General features: G+C 37.6%; 1 protein-coding gene across 8 annotated transcripts in view; it reads right to left on the bottom strand.

Annotated features, from left to right (window-relative positions):
• Positions 1-5,387: 5,387 nt before the first annotated feature.
• Positions 5,388-24,708, bottom strand: part of opa1 (OPA1 mitochondrial dynamin like GTPase) — a 128,173-nt gene continuing 108,852 nt past the window's right edge. For 7 of the 8 annotated variants that reach the window (XM_048542005.2, XM_059651099.1, XM_048542010.2 and 4 more), the window contains 2 exons: positions 8,195-8,269; positions 5,388-6,232 (listed from right to left, as the gene is read on the bottom strand). In XM_048542005.2, the coding sequence (XP_048397962.1) occupies positions 8,205-8,269 (65 nt within the window). In that variant the 3' untranslated portion in view covers positions 5,388-6,232; positions 8,195-8,204. Of the gene's footprint in view, positions 6,233-8,190; positions 8,270-24,708 lie in introns of all 8 variants that reach the window. The other variant, XM_048542006.2, reaches the window with a different exon arrangement.

The following is a 24,708-nucleotide window of genomic DNA, read 5'->3' as shown; positions in this document are numbered from 1 at the left end:
ATTACAAAACAGTCTGATGGATCTCTTTATAAATAGTACATAAAGGGTTTGCATGATTTATAACGTCACCATCTTGAATCATTTATTGGAAATGTGATCGGGTACACTTTGCTGTACGAGCGGAGCCTCAGCACTTGGAAAACTCAACACCATTGAAGACCCAGCAGTTTTATTAAGTGTTGTTCTGGCCACATTCAGTCCTCACCTCAACTACACCACCCCCACCAACAAATCTCTGGTATATTGTTAGCTCATATGGAATACAAATGCCTGGAATTTCTGCTCCAAGTCATGTACCATCCTGACTTGGAAATGCATTGCCATTCATTCACCATCACTGAGCCAAAATCCCTGGAAATCCCTCCCTATATCACATGGAAGGTGATTCAAGATATTCATCATTACATTCTGAGGGACAATTTGAAATCAACAATAAATACCTTGCCAGCAATGGCCACCATCACTAAATGAATGCAGGAACACATATTTCCAGAAAAACCTCCAACAATGAACCACAGTCCAATCACTAAATTATTTGATGTGCGTCATTCAAGATTTATTTGTATAAGCCACTCACATTAGGATTTGAGTCACTTGCTGTATTCCCAGCATCTGAATTTATGTGACTGTTCAAATTAATGTTGATCCCAGAAATTGCCTGTGGAGGAATTATTTGTAGTATTGCTGTTGAATATCTTGTGCTCGAGATGGTCATTGCCTGGCACTTGTGTTATGAATTTGACAGCTTTTGTGGACTTGAGTTGGAAGGGTTGTGGGTTTCTGCATTGTTTTCTTTTAAAAGGTCAATAGAGAGACATCATGGATTTTTTTTTAAGTAAGGGGTATTTTGGAAACAACAGTTTTAGATGATTGCAGATCTCATTTGCTTGAACTCACTTCAGGGAAAACAGTATTTGCAGGTTTGGAGTTTGGAATGGATTTCAGTTGATGAAAGTCAGCTACAGAATAAGCTGCTCAGCTCATACCACTGGTTTTTGAAACACCTTGGTTGTGAGATCAAGGTAAAACCTAACTTTTTAAAGTTTTTCTTTCAGAAGAACACTTCTCTGTTTTGTAGTTCCTAAGTAGACTGAGTCTAGCAAGACCTCTGAGACAATACATTATTAGCGACTTGACCTTGAGCAAAAGCATCAGATTGACAGATATCAAAACATTCTATGCACTGTTTTTGTGTTCAAAATTAAACATCATTGGCCAGAAGGTGTTTTTTCTGAGTGAATCTCTTTAGAGAGAAACCTATTTCTTTCCCTTTGACTGAAACGTGTGATTGTACATGTGTATTGGGTTATTTAAGGAAGTGTCATTTCTAGTTTCATATCATAAATTGTTTGCACTGTTGAATTTTACATCTTCATTGAATGACTTTTCTTTTATAATCTATCAATTATACAGAATTTAACAACAAAACCTGCTTGCTGGATCTTTTAGTTCTAAGTCTAATATAGAGAAAGCATAAGTGTCTGTATCAAGACTGGAGTATATTTTTATTTTAAGTAGTGATATTTGTGGAGTGGTGGGACTAGTTACAGAGAACTGCCATTTTGGTTGTAGCAATTTTCTTATACATATTTTACTTGCCACTTTTCAGCTTAAGCCAGATATTGTGACACAAAGATATGGACCTCTTCAGTTTGAGTGTGGAACGGAACACTTTACAACCACCAACTAATATTTCTATTCTGACCTTAAACTGGAGGGAAAGCTAGTGATGAGCCACTGAAGATGCTTGAGATAAGGACAGAGGAACTCCTGTAGCAATATGCTGCAGCCACTGTATCTGATAAACTGCACGGGAGGCAAGGCCACAGAGTAACTCAAAGATATGTTAAAACTTTAATCTTCAAATACAGAAACAACCAAATCAAAGAGCATTTAAGATGCCTCACAAAAGGATATTAATAAAATCAGGGCTCATGGGATAAACACAAACACATTAGCATGGATTGAGAATTTGTTAGTAGTCAGAGAACAAACTAGGAATAAACAATCCACTCAGTTTTGTAAGCTATAACTAATAGGATATCTCAAGAATATAGCTTACAATCTGTATAAATGAGGAGATTGAACATATCTAGGTTTGCTGAGAATGCAAAAGTTAGGTGAAAGAAGGCTGAGGAGAATGCAGAGGTTGCAAAACGATTTAGATTTAGTAACTGGGTAAGAACATTACAGATGGAACAAAAACAAAGTTGCTGGAAAAGCTCAGCAGGTCTGGCAGCAGCTGCGGAGGAGAAAACAGAATTAACGTTTTGGGTCCAGAACTGAAACATTAACTCTGTTTTCTCCTCCACAGATGCTGCCAGACCTGCTGAGCTTTTCCAGCAACTTTGTTTTTGTTCCTGATTTACGGTATCCAGAGTTCTTTTGGTTTTTATTTAACATAACTGATGGAGCATAATGAAAGTGTGAAGTGATCCAACTGGTCAAAAAAAAAACTTGAACAAGTTTCAAAAGGGGAAATGTTGCTAATTAGAGAGATCTAGGTATACAGCAATCATAGAAAATTAACATGCAGATGGTATCAGTTTGCCTCCAACAGGGTATTTTACTTGATGTGACAATGCTTATGTTATCTCCAATAACACAAGAAACTAGGCATAGATATCATAGCATTGAAGACTCCAGCAGACATTTATTGTAACTAACTATTATGTACAAACATTTCATTGCTTCAGTACATTAGTGTTTGGACTAAATTAAACTATTTACTTACAACAAAGGAGCATTCATATGGTAGAGTGTAATGCTTTAAATGATCGGAGGTAAAATGGAATATGAGATCTTTATACCTTTAGGTCACGTATTATGATATACTGATTATATCACAAGCATGTCTCTCAAAGGCATACTGACATATTGACTGAATGACATAACACAGGATACAGCAAGCAATAAAATAGTATTTCATCTTTGCTAAAAAGGGATGAGGGAATAAGGGTAGAGGAAAATTACTAATATTCTTCAAAACTTTAACGAGATCACACTAGGACAATAAAGACAGCTTTGTTTCCTTACTGAAGAAAAAACATACTTGCCTGACTGAGAATGCAACATAGTTCAACCCGACTCATTCCTGGGATGAGTGTCATGATTTGGAGGTGCCAGTATTTGACTGGGGTGGACAAGATCAGAAATCACACGTCACCAGGTTATAGTCCAACAGGTTTATTTGAAATCACAGGTTTTCGGAGCATTGCACCTTTAACTAAACCTGTTGACTATAACTGGAGTTGTGCGATTTCTGACCTGGGATGAGTGGAGTAACCTAGAAGAGATCAACTAACTAAATCAATAATCTCTGCAGTTTGGAATAATAATCTGGAAAAAAACCCTAATATTTGTTTGAGAGCCAGCATGAAGATGTAAAAGGCATTGAGAGCTTAACCATCTTGATTTGCGTGCAGGAACAGGCAAACCTGGTGAGTATTTGTGCATAATTTGTTAAAGTTGTAGGGCAGGTTAAGAAAATTGTTTAAAAAATGTATCAGATCCTTGGATTTTTAAATAAAAGGTAAAGAGTACAGAAGCTAGGAAGGTATGATTAATCCATAGGAAACACTTTGAGCATCAATGAGAGCACTGTCTCCAATTCTCAGCACCTCACTTTCAGAATTGAAATCCTGAAAGAGAATGCACAAAAAAAAATTTCCAGGCAATCTGCCACTCGTGGATTATTGAGGACGAGGCCCACTTTGGTTTTCCTAGCACACTCCAGCAGCTGGGTCCTCCAGGACTCAACCTGCTCACAGAATGGTGTTGCTTCTGAGCCACTCTTGGTAATGGATATTGAACTCCCTCACTGAGTGTAGACCATGCATGCTTGCTTCCTTTGGTGCTTCTTCCAAATACTGTTCAATATGGAAATAACCTAATTCAAACTGAGGGGTGAAACACATCATAATCAGAATAATATTTTGCTGTGCACACTTCATTGATATTGTAAATTTCATTAGATTGGGGTTAAGGGTGAGAAATCCCAAGGTTATTCCCTCCCTCTGGCTAGCCTCCTGGTGGAAAGGATCATACCCAAGAATGGTAATGTCCGGTTGGAGTACATATTGAGGTCAAGTGAGTACCTGGTTGGTCAAGCAACCATCAGTCCAAAATTGGGCATTCTAAATTGACCCACAGCTGCGGAAGTGTAATTGGGCCTGCCAAAAAACTGGCCAAACTAAACATTAGCCAGCAGCTACTGGCTACAGAGAACAGTAAAAAACCATGGTCAAAGAGTTTACAAAAAGTTCAAGCGAAACATGTTAGAATCAGCCCGAAGGATTGCATATTGGAGAAGCAGCAATCAGACTTCCTAGCCCCTTGACTACCTGAGTATGTACACTTTGTACCTCCCAGTATGGCAACAGTGAAGGGTTGTTGGACAGCCCCATTGGATAATTTGAACCCAAATCATGACCCTATTTGGCCAAAGGCCACAGAATATTCTGGAAGGTTCAAGTGTAGTTGGTGGACGGGGGGGGGGGGGGGGGGGGAGGATAATACCAGCGCACACCTCAAAACGGAGATCATCTATTCTGCGAGACCTACCTTTGCAGGAGAAAGTCAACCCCACTTTGGGTAGCTTGGAATCTCCTTTGGCCCAAGTAATATTCTCTCTCAGATAGACACAGCTAGGCAGAGAATAAATATTGTAGAAATTTGGGAAATGCTCTCATGGTGTTTTAATAACAAATATCTGGTTAATAAAACAAAGTTGAACAACAAACCAAATTCTGTGCTTCTTTGTCTGCCTCATTGCAAAAAGCACTTAGGTTAAAGTATTTTTAATATATTAGCTAGTGAAGTGTGCAAGGCATGGACAACATTACATTGACTGTAAAGGTAACACTCAGAGCGTGACAGTGTCAGGCTGCTATTAGACTAGCCTACGCAACTCCCAATTTTGGCGCAAGTTGCAAATTGTTAATGTGGAAGACTTTGCAGGGTTGACTGGGATGCCTGAGACTTTGTTACACCTAGTGTCTATGCCAAGAGATAATGGGAACTGCAGATGCTGGAGAATCCAAGATAATAAAGTGTGAAGCTGGATGAACACAGCAGGGCAAGCAGCGTCTCAGGAGCACAAAAGCTGACGTTTCGGGTCTGAAGGGTCTAGGCCCGAAACGTCAGCTTTTGTGCACCTGAGATGCTGCTTGGCCTGCTGTGTTCATCCAGCTTCACACTTCATTATCTACGTCAAAGCCAGTAGTCATCCATTTTATTTCCCCATATAAACGTTTACATATTTTGTTCCAGAGGGTGCTCAAACACCAACATCCATCAGATTTTGCAAAGGATCAGAATTGAAAAAATAACATTTGAGAGCCAGCTTCAGTTGCATGATACACCAAATATTTCAGAAGCAAGCACACTTGTTTCCAAAATTGCACTTTGTTTTATTTAGTATAACAGCATTCAATAAATACATGACTCCTCACTAGTTACATCAAGCATAGCCTGGACACTTGCAAAGAAAATTCACAAACTATGATAATCTGTTTTTCATTTATGTAAGTACATGCACAAATTCTGAGGAATCTGCTACACAACTATAGACCCAATATCGAAGGATCCAAATGGAAACCACACTGGATAGGACTTTCATTTCACTCCAGACAAAATTTGTCTGATGTGAATTTTAACTTTGCACTTTATTTCTCTTCACTGAAATGCAGTTATTTTTCTGCCTTCTGAATTAATACATGCAACCCAGTGCACTTATGAGATGGGTGACAGAAGTAGACCATATAATGCCCAATGAATGCAAATTTAGACAGCTGTTCTTTACTTCATAGTGAGCTGGATATGAGAGAAACAATTAAAATATTTGCATCAAAAAGTGTTACATTTAGCAAAACAGTTCATCAGCTCTGTTACACAGCAGTGTTTAATCTTGTTTTGGGCACTTAAACAATCAACATTTTAATGTGTTTGAGGAGGCTGCATATTACAATAGAAAACTTGATTAGCTGAAGCTTTTGTGATTGAATTATTATAAAAATGCAAGTAAAACATTGCTCACGTATTCTCAGCTCAAAGAGTAGAATGTATGGAGAACCTAAACGCTCTTCCAATTTTAAACAATTTTAACACAAATTGTGAAGTGATGTCTTCTGAGGTGTGTTTAATCGTACTTTTGAGTCTCTGTAGCACTTCAAATAGTGGTTCCTGATTCAAGCAACATCTCATGACACAAAACTCCATGTCAGAGGCTGAACTAATCATACGAAGGAAAAAAAATAGCTTTAATTACATCAATTCAAGTTTTAATTGAGGAAAAAAAATCCTTAAAATGGTTCCAAAAGTGCAGAAAAAAGTTAAACATTTTCAAAATACTAACAGAACATTTATTTGCAAGTAGAAATTGGCATTAAGACAAACTTTTTTTGAAATAATTTTACATTTCTTCTTTATGAAAAAGCAATAGGAAATTAATAATCACATTATTCACAACAGATTTAACAGAATATTTAACTGCAAGGCAACAATAAAATATAGCTCCCAGATCAAAATAATCAAAAATATGGTCAATAAAAACAACTAATCTGCCAATAATATTCAATGTGAGCTTCTATTTTGATAATACAACACTGTGAAAGATTTCTCCTAAGATATCATATTCTTAACTTACACTTTACAAATCGTAACTCCTTTAAAATGTACACCTGTGCTCTGGAATACTATGTACTTTTATGGTTATGCTAATAACCTGTATCTGCGATATGAATATAGATGAAGAGTGCCAACAATAATCAGAAATTTGTTACGAGTACAGTTTATCACATGGAAACAACAATTAATTGCATTCCACGAACAAGTGTAAAAAACAGATTTAGCATTCCCAGTTGTTCTGCTGTTTAAAGCAGTGGGTGACTCCATATTGGATCCCAGTCCATTCCAAATTAGCTCATCTAAGCCTTGTCACTACTCCTGGCTATCACAATTAGGATCAAAAGTCTGGCTCATGGGAGGAGAAAAATTAGCTAGCTTATATGCTCGATCACGACTGAAAGCGTAGAATCCAACTGCATTGTTTCCCTGCAATTAAAGCCTGGTAGCGCTCACTGTTTAAGTTCATAAAGAACAATCATTTGTTCAAAGAGCCAGGAGGTGTATCGCACCCATGCAACAACAAAATGTCAAGCAACATTTCATGAAGGGAGGAGGAGAGACAATTGATCAAAACTACAAGTGAAGATAGGAGGAAGGAGAAACATGTCTATCTTAATTATAGCTATAATTAAAATTGTACCTAACCCATGGCTCACTGACACTAACATTAAATACAGTGTTCCCTATACAGGAGATAAGGTGCTGCTATTGAAGATAGTTGCCATGATTCACCTGCGCATGTACAATCGGAGTTGTGTTAGTCATGGCATTAGGGTAAAAGCTCTTGACAGGCTTCCAAAATATTGTAAATCACAATACATTTTGGCTGCATTTTAAGACCATAATGTCTCAAAACTGGCGAGATGCAAGACTTCTGTACCATTACTATTGGCACCTAAAGGAAAACTGACCATCGTAACTAGCTGCTCTTGGATTCTCAAATTTGTCACAAATGCATGCATTTGGAGCGTGTATTATATAAGTTGGTGTTCAGAAAATACTTGCAATACAGCATGCTCATCCAAACCACGAAGAAATTAATACCTTTGTGAATTATTTAAATAAAGTTGGATTAGGTCTAATGCTGTAATTTGAATGCAAATATACAGCACATTTAACTCAAAGATTTTCTCAACCATTTTTCTCCTCACTAAGTACCCCTGTCAGTTGATCTCACAAACATCCTTTTCTGGGTGCGTTAACTCCGCAGTGACTCATGAAGAAATCTGATGGAAAATGAAAGATGTCCCTGGGGAGGTAGAAGTGAAGGGAAGAATCAGGCCAACAAGTTGATGGTCATCCAGTAAATATGCCTGTGCACTTTCACTGTGAGTGATCGGCAGATAGCACTTAGGAATAGAAAGTCTGATTAATATTTTGTCATGATACGAGCCCAATTGTGGTGCTCATCCATCCTGTAGGAATCCAGGTAGGGCCTTCTTTTGTCAGCAAGGCTCAGCTACTAGGGTATTTCTTTAGATACTAGGGGAGCTCCTAAAATGTTTCTGTAAATAATGTTTGATAAATTTAAGCAAAATCCATTTTATTTGATGAGACACATACATACAGTGACATTGCTATTTTTCTTGATGTAGCGCTTCAATGAATGCTTCTAACTTTTCTTGAATCTCACGAACTCTTTCTGAAATATAAAAAGTTTGACAATTACTCCACTCTCTACGAAAACATTAATAAATAATAACTATCGATAAATGAAGGTAACAACAATTGAAGAATTTTGGCTTCTCACAGACTTGCAACTAAGTTTTGAGAAACAAAATGCTCACTTTTATTACATTAAATATGCTGTAAAGTTTATTCTGAACTTAATATTTGCTAAAATGGACAAGTCAAGGCTTGCTTGTTTCAACTAAAATACAAAAGAATGTACAATTAGGAATATAAATAGACCCCTCCACCCTACTCTGTCACATAACAACATCAAGTCTGATATAATTACTCAACATTCCCACCTACCCTAGTACCCATTCACTCTCTAGTTAATCAAGAATCTGTCTACCACCACCTTAAAAAAATGGCTCTTCCCATCACAATTTGAGGAAGACTCTCCCAACGACTCTCAATCCTGTGAGAAAACAATTCCCCTATCTTTAATGTGCAGCCCTTTATTTTAAAACCATAACCTCTCGTTCTAGATTCTCCAGCAAGAGGAGACAACCTTTCCACATCCAGACATTTCAAGTTCTTATGTTTCAATCAAGTTGCCACTTACTCATCTAATCTCCAGGGAATACAAGTCTAGCCTGTCCAACCTTCCACATAACACAACCCATCCAGTTCAAATATCAGTCAGATAGAAGTGCCACCGTGTAAGTGGACCATATGGCTGCTCTCTCATTAATGAGGCATAGCTGGTGGTAGTTTAGCTCAAGGGTTACCATGTCTCATGTGAGGGGAAGAGTTTAAAAAGGAGAGTCCTTAATGGTAATCCCAGTTTGTGCAGGAATTGAACCTATGCTGTTGGCATCATTGCACATCACAAACCAGCCATAAATTTGCTCTGAATTGCTTCCAATACATTTACATCATTTTTTACAGAAGACGACCAATACTGTACACATTACTCCAGATGTGGTCTCACATGCATTGTATGATGAAGCACTGTTTTCCTACATTTGTACTAAATTCCACTTGCAATAAGTAGTAGGCCTTACCCCTCCTAATTACTCGCTGTACCTATGTACTAGCCTTGTTTGATTCATGCACAAGACACCTGAATGTCTCTGCATCTCAGAGCTCTACAATCTCTCACGATTTAGGTAATGTGCTTTTTTAAATTCCACCTGCCAAAGTGGACAATTTCACATTATCCCACATTATACTCCACATCTTTGTCCACTCATACCTCACCTATCTATTCTTTTAGAGCCTCAGGTTCCCCTCTCAACTTACTTTTCTACCTGGTTTCACCGGCAAATGTGACAACCATACCTTTGATCAAATCATCCAAGTTATTTATATAAATTATAAGAAGTGAAAGCCCTTACACTGATCCCTGTGGCACACCACTTGTTACAGCTTGCGAATGAGAAAATGACCCAATTTATGCTCACTGTTTTCTGATAGCTGGCTGGTCTTCAATCCACGTAGGGATGTTACCCTACCCTGTGAGCTTTTAATTTCAGCAATAACCTTAGACACATGCAGGACCTTATCAAATGCCTTCTGGAAATCTAAGGACACTAGTTCCTCTTTATCCATAGTGTGCGTTACTTGTTCAAATTTTAAACATGATCTCTCTTTCACAAGACTCTGCTGGATTGCCTTAAACTTGCCTAAGTGTCCAGCTAGAAAGTCTATAATAGCAGCTTTGAACATTTCCCTTATGACAGATTTTAAGCTAACTAGCCTGTAGTTTCCTGCTTTCCGTGCTCATTCCTTTTTCAAAAGGAGTTACATTCATTAATTCCAAACTTAGGAATCTTCCCACAAATCTAAGAAGTTTTGGAAAATTAGAACCAATATATCAACTGTCTGAATTGCCACTTCTTTTAAGATCCTAAGATGAAACCAATTGGGATAAATATTTATTGCCGTGAGGAAGGAGGCCACTTGGCCCATTGTAAAATCCCTGGCCCTATTATCTGGCATCGGGTAATAGAACCAGACTAATCTGCTACCTTTTCACTAACTCTTTTATGCCATTACTATCCAAAAGTAAAATCCAACGCCTCGTGAATCCCTCAAGTGATCCTCCCTCCACTACACTTCTAGGCAATGCACTTCAGAGCCTAACAACCCACTGTGAGAACAGTTTTTTCTCAAATTACTCATGCTTCGTTTGCACATCAACTTAAATCTATGCTCTTTTGTTCTCATTTCTTTTGCAAGTTAAAACGCCCTACTGCCCGAGCGACATTGTCCAGCCTGCTCATGATTTTGAATACATCTGTCAGATTGCCCCTTAGCCCTTCTCTCTTTAGGGAAAAGAGTCTCAACTTCTTCAATTTATCCTCATATATGAAGTTCCCCCTACCTGGAACCATTCTGGTAAATAAATTCTTCACATTCTCCAATGTATTCATACTCTTCCTATCTGGATGTGAGTTTGCTCGCTGAGCTGGAAGGTTCGTTTTCAGATGTTTCATCACCATTCTAGGTAACATCATCAATGAGCCTCCGATGAAGCGCTGGTGTTATGTCTTGCCTTCTATTTATCTGTTTAGCTTTCCTTGGGTGGGTGATGTCATTTCCTGCATTGGTGATGTCACCAACCCAAGGAAACCTAAACAGATAAATAGAAAGCGGGACATAACACCAGCGCTTCATCGGAGGCTCACTGATGATGTTACCTAGAATGGTGACGAAACGTCTGAAAACTAACCTTCCAGCTCAGCAAGCAAACTCACATCCAGAACCTCAATCTGAGCTACAAATCTTCTCAAATCTCGCTGATACTCTTCCTATAACATGGCTTTTACAACTGTACATGATGCTTCAGCTGAGATCTAACAAGTACCTTAAACAAATTCAACAACACCTTCTTGCTTTTGTACTCTATGCCCCATTACTAAAATCAAGAATGCTGTGTTAAACAAGGGGTAGAACTGGATGAACTCAGCAGGCCAAGCAGCATCAGAGGAGCAGAGAAGCTGACGTTTCGGGTCTGGCCCCTTCTTCAGAAATGGGGAGGAGAGGGGGTCAATGAAATAAATACAGAGAGAAGGCGGCGATGTTGAAAGATGGATAGGGGAGCAGATAGGTGGAGAGAAGATGGGGCGGTCAAGGAGGTGGGGATGAGGCTAGTGGATAGGAAGTGGGGGTGGAGGTTGGTCTTGAGGTCACAGGTGGGGAAATATTGAAACTTGTGAAGTCCACATTGAGACCATTGGGCTGCAGAGTTCCCAAGCAAAATATGAGGTGTTGTTCCTGCAACCTTCAGGTGGCGTTGTTATGGCATTGGAGGAGGCCTAGGATGGACATATTGTCCAAAAAATGGCGGGGGGGAGGGGGAAGGAGAGGAGGAGGAGGAGGAGGAGGAGGAGAGGAGAAGAGCTGAAATGGTTTGCGATGGGAGGTGTAGCCATTTGTCACCAACCGAGTGTAGGTGCTCCACAATGTAGTCTCTAAGCCTCCGTTTGGTTTCCCTGATGTTGAGGAGGCCACAATCGGGAACAGCGGAGACAATATATCACATGATACCAAGAATGCTGTGTGCTTTGTTTACTGTGCTCTCCACCCATCTTAACACCTTCAATGATAGACACTGGATGCTCCTGTATTGCCTTTAGAATTGTATGCCCTATTTAATTGATGGCCATAGGTCTGTGAAATTTGGATGAAAAATCTAACCTTCTGACTGTTGTTTCTCAAATCAAGGAACAAAGCCAAATTAAATGACATTGATGCTTCTTAGTCTCTGAATGGAAATTTAGCTACGGTAGAATCTTTTATCCGTTATGTAATATTTATGTAAATTCTCTTAAATTGTAAGGATTGCAAACTGATGTAATTCAGACTCTGAATTGTGAGATGACTGCCTAATTGAACAAACCAGTGTATTACTTGGTTCTTTGTCTTCTTTTGGTTGTGTCATTACTATTTCCTTGGATGGCAAAATCTGGTTAAGTACATGGGTGTGCACAGATCTATAATTTAATGAAATTCAACAGAATGCAAATATTGTGGATTAACATTAAGTCATATAAATTCCTACTTTCTTTCAATCAATCATAATTCCTCACTCATTTTTAAAACTAATGTCCTTTAAGGCCACATGAAGATATGGTCAACAATAATGTAAATGCTTTGCTGCAACACAACTGAATTTCACTAATACTTTATTACTACCATCTTGTAACTTGAAACATGTACACTTACATTTCTTAAAAACAGTACATAAACAGGTCATTTACACACGTCTTTTCTTAAATTTGGAGTTAGACATCTATCAAAACGAATTGCTTGATGCTGTCGTTAAATAATAGTTCTTTGAGACAGGTTATCAATCACATGTCAAGTAGAAAGTCCATTTCTGATTTTTTTGTATCATTTAAAATGCAAAAAGTGAAGGAGTTGTATCATGATTAAGGTCAATTGATTATAAATATTTCTGCACTGTTTAAGCTGATAGGAATGCTTTGTCTACTTTATATAGTGAGAACATGTAAAGATTTTAGCCTGTACGGGCTGAAAAGGTTATTTACATTCCACCTGAAGTTCTTTGACAAGACGCATTAGTCTTTGGTCAGATCCTGAAATGTATCTTGTACACTCCAAGCATTAACTCATTCACTGCATATGCCATTGTTACCAGTTGCTATAGCTCACATCCATTCTGCACAGCTGAAATAACAATGCCATCTGGCATTTTCACAGAATCACAAATTAAACTCGAGATTATGTCCACGCTGCTTCTAGTAGTATACAAAATAAAGTTTGAACAAACTGATCAACTTGTTCCTAACTAGTTCAAAATCAAAACAATTGTAACCAATGATGCCTTAATGCTAATAATTCTTCCGGTCAATTAAAGTTCACAGTATTTATAAATTTGAACTGTTTATACAAATTTTCAACAAGTTTACAACAAATTTTCCAATTAATGAATTTTGCTTTTTCCTCCCCCTGCATATAGTAGAATGCCATTTAGAAATTCAGCTTTTACTTGTGCGAGTGACAAATTATGCACAGTTGTCAGTCTTAAAATACTTTCCTGACTATCGCACTCTGTGCTTTAATCATATATATTTTGTTACAAAATCTGATGTCAAACTAACCTGTGACTTGCATATGGAACCAAGATTACTAGCTTAAAACTAGAGCTTCTAAAAAAATTAATTTTTTTTTTTACACAACCTGTGGAAATGACGCAAGCCAAACTGTTATAAATTTACAAAGAAGTGTTTGAGAAAACTTGAAGGCACCTTGGATAAGGGCAACAAATGAAACTTCATAACAACCTTCGCATGTCCAAACATTAAACTATGAACCATACAAACCCTAACTAACCCTTGACCCTACTTTTCTTAATGCTATTCTGGCAGTCTTTTGAAGTGTGTTTGCTTAAGAGATGAGCTATTCCATGTCCTAGTTCATTATTTTTCTGATCTTGCCATGAATATTCTCATAATCCTCTAACCCATACAGCAGAATCTCCTTCATGCATATTATGCATACATGATTGCTTTCAAATATTGAGGGGATGTGATTCAATGCCATTCTCCTCATCTTCATTTGCTACTAAATTTTATCAATTCATCGCTAATCTTCTGGTACTCGGCTCAGGGTGGTTGGAAGGTATCTAAGTGGTCTGTAATTAGAATTGGGAAACACCTTCAGCAGCATTAAACTACAATACACTGAAGAGGTTAATGATGACTCTCAAAAGGAACAGTGATAAAAATGAAAATGTACTTTCATAGGTTGGTACAAATGAACAAAGGTTGTCATATGTTTTAAAAGAATACCTAATTTACAGCTATATAAATACAAGATCAGCTAGTGATGAAAATTACATAAAAATTATTGCAGCACATACTTGCCTAGCTAGCTCCTTTCTCTATACCATTGTTGACCAGCATGATTATGACCACATACAATTATCTACTTCAACTTCCTATTCTATCATCTTGTCAACATTTTACTTTCTGCCTTTCTACATTGCTCCAAATTATTCAATACAAATTTCAAGAACAGTAGGAGCAACTTTCCAACATGATGCTTCCAATGGGAATCAATGTCCGCCATGGTGGAATTAGAAATTTGGGAATACAAATTGTCAAGATCATAATCAAGTTATGAGGTCATAAAGTTATTCCTGAATTATTATCTCACCTTCTTCAGGCCTCTAGTCTCAATATTCATTTTAACAGTTCCTCCATCTTACTGCAAGTTTCTCTCATTCACACACTATTCTCTTCCAGTTTGTTGTAATTGTATTAATCTTTACTCTGTCTGAAAAACCTTTGGATTTTAATCTTTTTCCAGCTTTATTTTAAGTGTAATGGCTTTTTAAATGTATTAGATGCCTCTGCAATTAAAGTTAATTCTACTTGTTCTCAGGTTTGCATTTCATTTACTCTATAATCATTACTAAACTCTGAACTTATCTGATACCACATTAAGGTGTATGTAACTACCTGAGAGGTTTTGTGCTGAGTTTATGCCTGTTATTAGAATTTGTTATTGTAAATAATTTTGCATTCTATCAAGATGTCCCAAAAATTACTAATTCAATTAAGGAAGAGAATTAACTTTTTTTCTTTTTTAACATGCAGTTAATTTGCAAGAATTAACATCCTCATTTAACAGAGATATGCAAGTTGCAATTGTACTTTAGGGAATTGACATGGTCACAGTTTTGTGCACTTAAAGAATTACGTCGTCTTCTGAACATAGATTTGACTCACAAATAGAAAAATCAAAACTATAAGGCTGCCTTTAACTACTTTAAGCAGTCTTCAAGTGTCTAATCTGGTCTCTATTCGGGAACTGTTGGTGAGCTAACCTCTTGAAGTTCTATAGTTAGTGGGGAATAGATATACCCACAATTTGTGCAGGAAGGGGTTCCAGGGTAGAAAATCTATTTTAAGTCCTCATTTTAACTTTCTCAGCTCTGTCTATAAAATAGGAGCAGTATGCCATTTTGCTCCATTATTCAATTAGACCACAGGCTTGTGATTTAAATTCAATATTCCCATCTAATTTCTATAGCATTTGATTCCTTTGCCATTAAGAATCTACCTCTACCTTGAAAATATTTAATAACCTTGCTTCAACAGCTTTATGGCGCAGAGAGTTCCAAACAAAGTTCCTTACAGAAAAAAATTACCGTCTCTGTCTCAAAGGATGGCCCCTAATTTTGAAACTGTGTGCCCTTAGTTGTGGACTGATCTGCAAGCAGAAGTATCCTTCCCACATATATTTCTAAACTCCAGTGGGTTCAAAGCCAGGCTATCCAACTTTTCCTCTTGAGACAAACCATTCATTCTAGGTGTCAATCTAATAAACTACTTGCAATGGATTTATGTCATTCCTTAAATAAGGAGATCAGAACTGCCACAGTATTCAAGATGTGGTCTCACCATTGATTTGTATCACTGAAACATAACATCATGTTTTGATGTTCAATTTTTGTCATAATAAAGAATAGCTTTCCGTTTTACTTCTATTTTCCAGGTTCAGTATTTTTCCAACTATCACAAGAAATCACAACAGTTTCCAAATCAGAGGACAAGCTGGGAATGGATTGGTGGCTCACTCAGTTAGCTAGATGACTAGCGTGTGGATCAGATTAAGGCTAACAGCACCAGCTTCAAGCCTTGCACAGCCAAGTTGAACTCAGGGTCTGCCTTACTCTCCTCACAGAAAAATAATCATGGTATATCACTGCTGTTACACAAATTATTGATGAGGAACAATCTTCAGTCAGGAAATTCGAGAAAAATGATAAAATATTGGATGGCCTTGAAAATTATTAAAGGCAAGTAATCTTTCATTTTTAACTTTGTGGTTTTTTACAAACTATTGACAGGATCTTAAATTTTCTCTGGAATAGTGTGATTTTGATAAAAGCTTGTTAGAAAATTTAGTCAATATTCAGTTAAGATTCTTTTGCATAGGTGGGACATCAAATAATTTTCAATGGCCTCAACGCTAGTTTCACAGCCAGTAGGTTAGTCCAACTGTTAAATGTCAATCACTGCTGGCCTACGTCTGCTTGTAGAGACAATTACTCATTGTAATTGAAAGAAATTGCAATGTTACTACAGCTAAAGATAATTCGCATTTGCAAATGTCGTTCAGCACACTCAGTATAAATTTTAATGGGGACCACGGTCAATGGCACTCACCAGATAGGTTGCAAGTCAGGTATTGAATGAATGCCTTTTCTAACTTTACCTGTAACTGTCCCATCTTTTCTAGGAAACAGTCCTGTGACAATCCTTGGTCAAATCTCTAACTATACTCAAAACAGTCCTGACAAACTTAACTGCTTTCCAAAATAAAGATAAATCTGAAATTTTGCAGACAGACATCACATGCATAGTAAAACTGTTGTAATAAGTAGGAGCTTCAAGGCTCAGTAGACAGATTTCAGGAAATGGCAAAAGAAACTACACTGTCATGGAGGAAATACTCTTTCACATAGCGTGTGCCTAGGATCTGGAATGCACGGCTCAAGAATGTGGTGTAGACATGGTCAACTGAGATACACAAAGGGCAATGGATTATTCTTGAAAAGGAGATTGCAGGTCTCCATGGGGGACAGGCAATGGAGTGGTATTGGTGAGTCACTTGTATAGGGCCTGCACAGGCTTGAGGTGAGTGTCCTCTTTACGTGCTGAAACCATTCATTTACTCTGAGAACGTATCCATTTTTTTCTCATGAAACATGTTAGAAATTAACTTTTACTGGACACGACTGGAGCTGATGAGCCAAAAGGTAGTATCCAATTTAAGGGAAATTTCCTGCAACCTGCAAGGTTTGCTTTGCACCAAATATGAAAGGCTCATGTTCAGTGTCAAAATTGATCAGAGGTTGTTGTTAAAGTCATATAGATTATACAGCACGGATACAGACTCCGGTTCAAACTGCCTATGCAGGCCAGATACCCTAAATAAATCTAGTCCCATTTGCCAGTATTTGGCCCATGTCCCTCTAAACCCTTCCTATTCATATACTCATCCAGATGCCTTTTAAATGTTGTAATCATACCAGCCTCTACCACGTCTTCTGGCAGCTCACTCCGTAAACTCACTACCCTCTGCGTGAAAATGTTACCCCTTAGGTCCCTTTTAAATCTCTCCTCTCTCACCTTAAACATACACCTTCTAGTTTTTGTCTCCCCCACTCCAGGGAAAAGGCCTTGTCTATTCACCCTATCCATGCCCCTCATGATTTTATAAACCTCTATAAAGGTCACTCCTCAGCATCCGATGCTCGGGGGAAAATAATTCCAGCCTATTCAGCCTCTCCCTATAGCTCAAATCTTCCAATCCTAGCAACATCCCTCTAAATAGTTCTGAACCCTTCCAAGTTTCACAACATTCTTCCCATAGCAGGGAGACAGAATTGAACACAGTATTCCAAAAGTGACCTACCCCATATCTTGTACAACTACATGACCCCCCCAACTCATACACCCAATGCACTGACCAATAAAGGCAAGCATACCAAAAACCTTCTTCACTGTCCTATCTACCTGTGACTCCACTTTCAATGAACAATGAACCTGCACTCCAAGGTCTCTTTGTGCAGCAACACTCCCCAGGACCTTACCATTAAATGTATTAGTCCTACCCTGATTTGCCTTTCCCAAAATGCAGCACCTCACATTATCTAAATTAAACTTTATCTGCAACTCCTCAGTCCTTTGACCCATCTGGTCAAGATCTCGTATTCTGAAGTAACTTTGTTTGTTGTCCGCTACACTGCCAATTTTAGTATCTGCAAACTTACTAGCCACACCTCCTATGTTTGCATCCAAAGCAATTATATAAATGACAAAAGGCAATGAACCCAGCACGGATCCTTGTGGCATACCACTGGTCACGTGTCTCCAGTCTAAAAATCAATCCTCTACTACCTTTTCCTTACCACTTTGCTTAAATAATGGCACCACATAATGGCCAACTTCCCGTCATCTGGTATCTCACCAGTGGCTATCGTTGACACAAATATCTCAGCAGGGTGCCCAGAAATCACTTCCCTAGCTTCCCACAGAATTCTACATATACCTGATCAGGTCCCAGGGATTTATCCACCTTTGTGAATTTTAAGATGTCCTGCATCACCTATTCTGTGACATGGGCATTTTTCAGAATGTCGCTATTCATTTCCCCATATTCACTATCTTTCTATCCTTTTTCATAGTACATGCTGATGCAAAATACTCAATAACATAAGACAAGAATCCTGAGACAATATATTCATGGTTTGGGTGTCGTCCGGCATTCCCCACACCTTACCAACCTTGCCTTTCACCAGACCATGAATATATTGTCTCAGGATTCTTGTTATCTTATGTTATTGAAATAAATGCAGTTTAATTTATCAGCCCTACCTCGTTCTCTGCTTTGTTCCTGACTATTGGACTTGCTCCTTTTCTCAACTGTACCAATGTCAGACTGATCTCTTTCCTCACTATCTCCCTGGTTCCCCCGAGCCTGCTTACTAGTTTAAATCCCCCCAGGCAGCTCGAGTAAATCTCCCCGTCAGTACATTAGTCCCCTTCCAATTCAGGTTCAATCCATCCTTCTTATACAGGTCACTTCCACCCCAGTTGAGATCCTAATAATCCAAAAACGTGAATCTTCCTCTCCTTCAAAACTAAAGTTTCATTTGAATGCCTCCAGTTAGTTATAGTGAAATATACGGCATACAGAAAAATGTTGAAAGGGGAAATTGCTAATGACTTTAATGAGAAGATTAATAATCAGATCTGGCAGTTAAAGATCAGTTTGCCATCAGCTGTATGTGCAACTGTCATAGTGAATCTATTCAATGTCGAAAACACTCATTACAAATTTTATACTCACAAACTTCAGTTCTGCTTTGGAAAAAACTGTCTCGTAAAATCAGTAAAGGTAAACTGAACTAATGAAATAGGAGTGGCACATAACATTTAAAACTGAAGTGATAACTTCCAATAATGGGTTTATGCCAATACACTGAACAAATTTGAATCAAATCAGAAATTGCTGGGAAAAATTAGCAGGTCTGGCAGCACCTGCAGAGGGAAAACTGAATTAAATGCAGAGTAGAGTCAGTTCTGAAGAGTCACTGGACCTGAAATGTTAACGTCTTTTCACAGATGCAGCCTGACCTGCTGAGTTTCTTCGGCAATTTCTGCTTTTGTTTCAGACCTTCAGTATTCACAGCTCTTTGTTTCATGGCATTAAATAACTTTTGTGACAACACTGCAGATTTTTAATTAAACTTGAAGCCAAACATTTCAGATTCACTGCAGAATGGGACATAAATCGCCAGGTATGAACATAATAACCAGAAATCATTTATCATCTTCTATCATCTACAATTTTCAGTATTCAAAATGCAGGTCTGATGTCATCCAGCATTACCTTCTGATTCATCGTAGTTCCTTTTTCACTTCCTTCAAACTTGTTGCTCCCCAATGTTCCTGACTCTTTATCTCGTTTCTCATAATTCAATTCAAATGGTTGCCATTAGTTAATTGAGATAGTTCAACAGCATGCCATGTGTGTAATCTATTGCCCTCTAAACGTAACTTCTTACAGGCATTCATTAATAACTGCAGTGCCATAAAAATTTTAAACTGCAGAGAAAAACGTCAGCCAGCCGTACAAAAAGAGAGACAGTCAGAACGCTTTTCTAATTTCCCCATTATCACCAGGAAAAGAAATGTGGTGCAGACACTCAAGATATATGTGCTGAAGCCAGTAAGTTTGTGAATGATACCAAGATTGGTGGGATAGTGGACGGTGAAGGCGGCTAAGATTACAAAGGTCTTGATCAATTGTCAATGGGCTAAAGAGTGGCAGACGGAGTTTAATTTGGACAAATGAGGGATATTGTATTTAGGTAAAACAAACTAGGGCAGTAGACATACAATTAAAGATAGGGCCTTAGATAGTGTTGTAGAACAAAGACCTAGGGGTTCAGGTACATAATTCTTTGAGGTTCGCATCACATGTAGATAAGGTAGTCAAAAAGGCGTTTAGCATGTTTGACTTCATTGCTTAGACCTTTTGAGTACAGGATTTGGGATGTTATGTTGAAATTTTACAGGGTGTTGGTGAGATCTCTTCTGGAGTACTGTGGAACCCCACTGTCATAGGTCACCAACCTGAAAAAGAACCGTTATGCCCACTTACTGTTTCCTGCCCATGTGCTGATTCTCTATCCATGCCAAAATAAAATATCTAAAACTATGAGGTCTTAACTTATGGTTTGGCTTTTTGTGAGATACCTTGTAAACTCCTTCTGGAAGTCCAAATACAACACATCTACTGGCTCCCCTTTATCCACTCAGTGATGGAACAATATTATAACAATACAGGTGGAACACAACTTTCGTTCAGGTCAAGTCGCATGAAGGCCACTAATTCCATTTTATCTGATGGCATACATGTAGTTTGCAAAAACACCGATCAACTAATAAAAGCAAAAACATTGAGGCTCAGATGATAGCCCAATCACAGAATCCAAATTTGTACAAACTAATTTCTATATAACAGAAATAAATCATTTCCTTTGACATGTACCTTTTTTTACATATGGCTACAGAAGTAATTTCTCTGCTGAGCTAATACAAACAGCTGATAAGTTGTGTTATGCTGTGGATTTTGTATTCTGAATTTTTTTTTTATTTTGGTGCCTTTGAGAACACAGCTATTGCTAGGATAACTCTTCTATGTAGAGTTTGTTTTTGTCATAAAGGTAATGCACTTTTTTTTATAAAGTGAATAACAAAGCAATTGAATTACATCTTGGATCTGTGTTGAACATTATACACTGCATTTATTTTATAATCAATTAATATTGATTTTTATGAAAGAATTGAATAATATATTTTAGCACTGCAGCATGCAATGTTGTCTGCTAACACTTTTCTCAGTACAGAAAATAAAACGTCCACTTTTTACTCAGCAGTTCTTCCTCTTAAATTTGTCCAATGGTTTCATTGCAAAGTGCACAAGGTTATGATTTACTGATGATGACAAAGAGTCCTTTATGAAAATAAAAGATTATGCACAAACTCTGAGATATCCACTGTTTTCTCTCTGCTTCTAACACCTACTTCATAAGGCAGAGTTTTCAAGTAGATGTGGCCCAAAGGAAAACTAGCGAGCTTTTAAAAAGTGAAACCACCCAATGTGCTGCCCTTTAAGATCCAGAACATCATTTATCTCTAGAGAAGAAAGATTTATATCAACCCATTCCTTGTGGGCAGAAAAACAGATGGGAAGTGAATGGACAGTCAGAGGTCAAGAAAACACAAGGGAGGTGCTATTTATCTTCTGGCTGTACATTCCCAGCATATGAAAGGGGTCAAGACTACAAACACATTGCTGGAAGCTGGAAAAGCCCTTTTTCTCTCTTTGGCTGCTATAAAAGGGAACGTGGTTCCCATCCTGCTGTCAAATAGCATAAATCTCCATTTGTCAAATCTTTAATTAGAAGTGCAACTCAAAGAAATGCATTGGTAAAACTATAATAAATCAAAAGGTAACAATCACTGTTTGTAGGGAACCAAACACGAACTATGGCATTGTTTATCAGAAGAGCCTTAATATCCTGGATGGTCCCATTATTTTGGAGTTTACACCAATTGGTTTTATCAACAAACAGCTCATTTAGAGGAAGATGGAAAAGAGCTGTAAATGAACAGAGGATCTCTGATTGCAAAAAGGTGCTATATAGAAGAAATATTTTAAAACAAAACCAGGTGGTTAAAATTAAAGCAAAATAAAATTCCGAATGTAGCAAGTAAATGATCTCCATCCTTAGAGCAGTAATGACTTGGAGGAGGGAAATAAAATTAAAGATAAAATTTAAGAAAAAGCAGAAGTGTGTGACATGGACACAAAATGCAGCTTGGAACTTCAGTTGTAATTAAGAGCTCAGACTGGCTTAAAATGGAAGCACAACAGGGTTGCAAGGTACGTTCCTTCACAAAATAGCATTTAAAATAAGAGAAATGGTTAAGTTTTCTGTGCTTCATGATGACTGTAAAACTTAAAAATAAAGTGAAGACAACTAATCCCTCTCTGCATTTTGAAAATAAACCGTTAATGTTAAAATCAAACCTGTTCAAGAATGCTGCAAGCTTTAGAAACTAATAATGTCAAACATAATTTGAAGCAAAGCATTGACTGATCAGTCTTTAAATAGCTATGCTAATATACTAACATGCTGGGATTATAAACCATCTCAAAGTATAAACATTACTTTAACTGACACCATCATCAATAACTGCGCTTATTTATTCCATTTTTTGTAGAAAACAGTTAGCGTAAAATAGTTGCCTACAACCTAACAGTTGCTCCATTTTAAGAGTTGATTAGGTTCCTGATACACTTTGCAAAGCTCGGATATAATATATTGTATGAATATTAGGGTTTTGTTTTATTTGCTGGACCAGATCACCTTTCCATTGGTTATTTCTAATTCTGTCACTAAGCTGAACTCCCTAACTCATGTGAGTTAATATTAAGTTAGAAGATCCAGTACTATCAGAACTCTTTTTTTTAAATTTACATCAGGTCAGGTCATCTGATTACTGCTCTGGTATCCGACGTATCTTCTAAAATGTAGAAGTAATGCATTGGCCAAAGGCATCAAAGCTTTGGAAGCCAGTAGTCCAGGTTCAGATTAATGGTCAGTAAACAGGCTTTCAGTCATGTAACAATTCATCATTTCTTTCCATCCATGACTTTAAATAATGTGACTGGGTTCTAAAGACTGAGCCTGGCTGTGTGATGTTCTGTTTTTTGCCTGCAATTCCATGACAGACTCCTCATCAATTACTTCAAGATTTCAGCACAAGATCCTTCATCTTCAGCAACTTAAGCTGAATACACCACTGTCTGCGAGGGAAGCAGAGCGTTTTGAAGACATCAGCTGCTATGAAACATGTCATCTACAAAAAAAGAAGTGTTTTCTCAAACTACAACAGACACAATTTTCCTCAAATTACAAATGATTATTGCAACTCAAAATAAGGCATTGTTGTTTCTCGACTTGATTTAACTGTCAAGAGACTGATTTCCACATTATTTTTAAAATTTTTATTGATGTGCAGTTTAATATTGAGACGAATGAGAGAAAATTGTAAGCAAAGGAGATGTAGTTTGAGAGGAGAATAGAGGTGGGATTTGTGCTGGCGTTTAGGAAATATTTTCTAGTTGAAAAAGCAGTTAATGTTTAAGAGATGTGGAATTTATGTGCAAGTGTTTGAAAGGTTGTGAAATAGATGAATTCTTTTGCAGACAACAATCATACACCAGGCCTTGATTCTCGTCAAAGCAACTGTTTTCATTTCACAGTTGTGATAACAAACAGAAGACTGCAGTCGTATGTAGTTGTTCTTTGAATATAGCTAGTTACTTTGTGATGCACTTGCTCAGAACTACTGTGGACTCAACAGTAAAAGTTTAGAAACTCCTAAAGGTGACTCCTTTGGTGAGAATCAGAGATTTTACAAAATTTCATGGCTAAATCTTCAGAACTTTGTAAATTTTTTTTGTCAATTTCAAAACAACTAAGGCTGTAACGGTGATTAGGGTAACTGGAGTTCAGAGGAAAGTCCTTTCCAAGTGATATAATTTTAGTGGCCAAAGATTCTCCAATCTTTTTCAGAAACAAAAAAAATCATTTCAAACTTAGTGCTTTATCAGTGTACAAAGATAGCAGGCTGCCTTTCTGTAGAATTAAGATTTAGCACATACAGAGCATTGCAGCAAGGGGAAGAACAAGTGTGCATTCAACAAACCGTCCTTTTCTGTGTATAGAACGATCACTTGATGTGTCTGATCCAACTTCTAGTAAAACTTTCTATGATCCAAGGAAGTGGCTGAGATCAGCTACAAAGACTTGTCCCTGCTGTCCAGATAACTTAGCTTTGTGTCACTAGTGTCAATGAATTACCATGTTTAGTAGAAGCTGCCCATTATGTGAGAACACAAAGTACATCGTTAATGAGAATTCAAGGTTAAAAGTGTATCCCCAAAACTCTGCTAATGTTCCTGATAAATAAAAGCACAAAAACTTACCAGGGATTAACTGAAATGTGGTGTAATCAGATCATCTATGATCTTAATGAATAACATAAGAAACGAGAGGGGCTAAGCAGTCTACTTCTGCTCCTAACTCCCTGGATCACTCTTGCAATGCATCATATAAACGGACTAACTTGTTTAAACTAACCTTGTAACTTGCTGCTCAGTATCCATTATTCAAATAAAGTTCAGAGTTCTAAATTTAATCCAGGCAGACCTATTACTCAGCAGCTGAAGTTGATCGATTTGCAGAAAAACATTTTCCAGCTTCTAGTGTTTCGTTGCTTAATTTTTGACAACTTCGAAAACACAAAATGCTAAGTACTCCAAGCAATTTTAAATGGCACATAAATA

Source organism: Stegostoma tigrinum, chromosome 14, assembly GCF_030684315.1.
Source record: "Stegostoma tigrinum isolate sSteTig4 chromosome 14, sSteTig4.hap1, whole genome shotgun sequence".
Lineage (NCBI taxonomy): Eukaryota > Metazoa > Chordata > Chondrichthyes > Orectolobiformes > Stegostomatidae > Stegostoma > Stegostoma tigrinum.
This window is presented reverse-complemented; position numbering and strand designations above follow the sequence as displayed.